This window comes from Myotis brandtii, unplaced genomic scaffold (assembly GCF_000412655.1).
Source record: "Myotis brandtii unplaced genomic scaffold, ASM41265v1 scaffold866, whole genome shotgun sequence".
Classification (NCBI taxonomy): domain Eukaryota; kingdom Metazoa; phylum Chordata; class Mammalia; order Chiroptera; family Vespertilionidae; genus Myotis; species Myotis brandtii.
The window spans coordinates 343,680-347,253 of NW_005371530.1; the positions used below are offsets into that span (position 1 = coordinate 343,680).

At 42.2% G+C, this 3,574-nt stretch overlaps 1 protein-coding gene across 1 annotated transcript in view; it reads right to left on the reverse strand.

Moving 5' to 3' along the window:
• Window positions 1-3,005, reverse strand: part of TRIML1 (tripartite motif family-like 1) — a 7,483-nt gene extending 4,478 nt beyond the window's left edge. The window contains exons 1-3 of the mRNA XM_005884842.1: window positions 2,580-3,005; window positions 2,252-2,347; window positions 778-1,008 (exon numbers count right to left, since the gene is read on the reverse strand). Coding sequence (XP_005884904.1) covers window positions 778-1,008; window positions 2,252-2,347; window positions 2,580-3,005 — 753 coding nt within the window. The remainder of the gene's footprint in view (window positions 1-777; window positions 1,009-2,251; window positions 2,348-2,579) is intronic.
• Window positions 3,006-3,574: the final 569 nt, after the last annotated feature.

A 3,574-nucleotide genomic window follows, 5' to 3' on the forward strand; every position in this document is an offset into this window, starting at 1 on the left:
GACTTGTATGCATGTATATAAGCCTAACCAATGGACATAGACACCAGGGGGGTGAGGGCATGAGTGGGGGTTGGGGGGAGGCAATGGGGGGATAAGGACACATATGTAATACCTTAGTCAATAAAAAAAAATATTTAAGGTGTCCAGCCCATAGTTGATGCTCACTAAACTTAAAATATTTGGCAAAGCCGAGGTTGCAGAGAGGCAGGCACAGGAGAAATTGGAGTCATCATCAACCTTGGTTCAGGTGGGTATCCCTCTGTTTTTTCTCTCCACCTCTTTATTTATACTATACTAGAGGCCCAGTGCATGAAAATTCGTGCACTGGGGGGGGGGGGTCCCTTAGCCTGGCCTGCCCCCTCTCACAGTCCAGGAGCCCTCAGGGGATGTCTTATTGACAGCTTAGGCCCACTTCACAGTCTGGCCTCCCTTTGCGGGAGGCGACCGGGCCGATCAGGCGAAGGCATTGCCCCCATCACCCCACTGCTGCTGCCATTGCAGGCCACAGCGGCTGCCTGCCCTCCTCAGCCCTTGCAGACACTGCAGCTTTGTCCGGAAGGACGTCCGTCCGAAAGGATGTCTGGAAGATGTCCAGTCTATCCGGTCTAATTAGCATATTACCCTTTTATTAGTATTGATAGAACGTTAATTCTTTCAGAAAACTATTTTTGAATCAGAACTTAGTTTTCTAGGTTAATAAAGAACATTTTATCTTGTATGACTTGAAATATTATGTGTTACTACATACTTTTCCATTAATTTTCCCAATGTTCTTACCTCTAAAGATGCTATACTCGAGTTCTGACACATGGACTCTATCTGACCAATCATTTTGCTCAGGCCCCTTACTTGCTGGATCAGCTTGATCTCATTGTCCCTCAGTTTCTTCAGGTTCTCTCTTTCCTCCTTTTCCAGCAGCTGCAGATGTAGCTGCTCCTCCTCTTTCAGGAACTGATGCATTTTTACATATTCGGACACAACCACCTGTTTACAATTCTTTGTCTCTTCCTGCCATCACAAACACACACACACACACACACACACACACACACACACACAACATAATAAGGTTAGTAACAGAATATGTTTTTTCACCCTTACAAAGTCCTAGAGTTTCACTGTGATAATTTTTGAAACTTGACATTATATATATATATATATAGACTAGCTGGGTTGAATAAGTTGTATTTTAGTTGTGTGTAGATAGAATAGTAAAGAAACCCCAAATTTTATATTCCCAGGAGGTTGTCATTCTACTGGAAAAAAAAGCAAAAAAACAAAAATAAACAAAAAATATATATGACATGTGATGATCAGTCCCATTATAAATATAAGGCAGTATAAAATAAGGACAACATTGTTTTTTAAAGTGTGTTCATTTATTCAACAAATATTTACTCAATCAAAGTAGTCATTGGCTCACATACTAGATATAGAAATGTACATCACAAATACTCCCATTTAAGAACTCAAAGTTTTGCCCTAACCAGTTTGGCTCAGTGGATAGAGCATCGGCTTGCGGACTCAAGGGTCCCAGGTTCGATTCCAGTCAAGGGCATGTACCTTGGTTGCAGGCACATACCCAGTAGGGAATGTGCAGGAGGCAGCTGATCGATGTTTCTCTCTCATCGATGTTTCTAACTCTCTATCCCTCTCCCTTCCTCTCTGTAAAAAATCAATAAAATATATTTTAAAAAAAGAACTCAAAGTTTAGTAGGAGAATTAGATACACACATATTTTTAAAATATCTAAACATTTGGTTCTCTGCATTGCTAGACAGCTAAAATTAAAATCTGTGACTAACCTCGACAAACTAGCATCTGTGCAGGTGTACTAATCCTAACTAATATTTTGCCATATTTTCCCTTTCTCTTTTGTTTTTAATTTGGAATTTTTTTGGACCCAAAGCACTTGAAATGTCTTTATTGATTTCCATTTTATGATATATATCTATAAGTATACATTGTATTTTAGATAATTATAATAAGAGCTAAAATAGAGGTAGCTTCTGAGTTATAAAGGTGCACCAAGGGGTGAGGGAAGCTGGCCTGGGAATGGGAAACTGAGTTGAGTTTTGAGATTCCCAGGTGGACAAGCAGAGGTAGGTAGGCCAGAGCAGGGATACTGCATACTGTCGATGGGGGCTGAAAGACGTCGTCTTCTCTCCCCTCTCATCTCACTAAGTGTCCCTTCAGAAATGCCCCCCTCACGGAATCACATACAAGATGCACAAACAGGACAGTCACTGACCTTACACAATATCACTCTCTCCTTCTCGTGGGTTAACATAACCTGAGTTTCCTTTTTCTTTTTACACAAAAGATTTAGGATTTCCTGGAGTTTCTCCTGCAATAGAAACAAACATTCTGTGACAAATGAGCGGTGCACCAGGTCGTGTGGGGGTCTCGAGGACCAATAACAACAAGATGACTGGGACCCTAAAAGGAAGGGTAAAGCAGAATCCGGGCCAAGCGTGTGGTCTGTGCCTGGAGATGGTTGTCGCCGGTAGACAATTCTATGGGAGTTGAGTGATGGAACCTGATCAGCTCTGAAATTTGTATTGAGCAGCCAATCTTACTTTGTGATGCTCCTCAGCTTCACTGGAGAGAGACATTCTGTTTATTCCATGACACTGGGACGAGAAAGCGTTTACACCCTGATCATCCCCAGGGTACATCATAGTGGCTGCCAGCATTCTCCCATAGGGGCCTTGTTGGTCCTCACTCTGCAGCACCTGGGACCTGAGTTGCTTGCCGATGCCAGCCAGCCTCCCCAGCCGCTCATTGGGCTGGAAGTGAGGGGCCTCCAAGGTCCTCCAGCACTCAGGACAAGAAAAGGGAGTGTTGTGTTGCTCCCAGCTCCTCAGGAGACACACCAGGCAAAAGCTGTGTCCACATTCAGTGGTCACTGGGCTGGTGAAATAGTCCAAGCAGATGAAACAGGTCAGTTCTTCCCTAAGGTTCTCCATCAAATCTGAAGTAGACATTTTCTCTAAGAAGGACATTAGAGTAAGGTCACGCCTCTGTTCTGGAATTAAATTCCTCTTTGAGGTTCTATTGTTTTGAGTAACAAGTGAGTAATCAATTGCTATGTTGTTAGTACAAGAAACTCTTACTCTCCTCTGTGCCTGATTTCACCAATTGACATGTACTCTCTAAACACAAAGCCATTATGACTTAATGTGGAACTCCCGTACACTGGTTCATCATCAACCCCGAGCTTTTCAGGAATCTCACTGGGTAAGCCACATGCTGAAACTGAGGATACTTGCTCCTAACAGAGTTTTCATTTTGAGAGTTGGTTAGATCATATTAGCAGCACCATAAAACCATTTAAACACATTGGTCTTAGACTGGACATTGGGTAATTTGGTATAAGCCAGTACAGCGATTTAAATCATGATAGTCTCAAATAATATCTGAATTAGACCTATGGTCCAAATTTTTTAGACTATTTGGCTAATGGATCTAGTTGAGAAACTGAAGGAAGAAAACTATAATATCTATTTCTTCCATCATTAGGCCATTTTCTCTGCTTGACCAAAGTCTAACAGCTCTTTGCTCCTTTATCAGG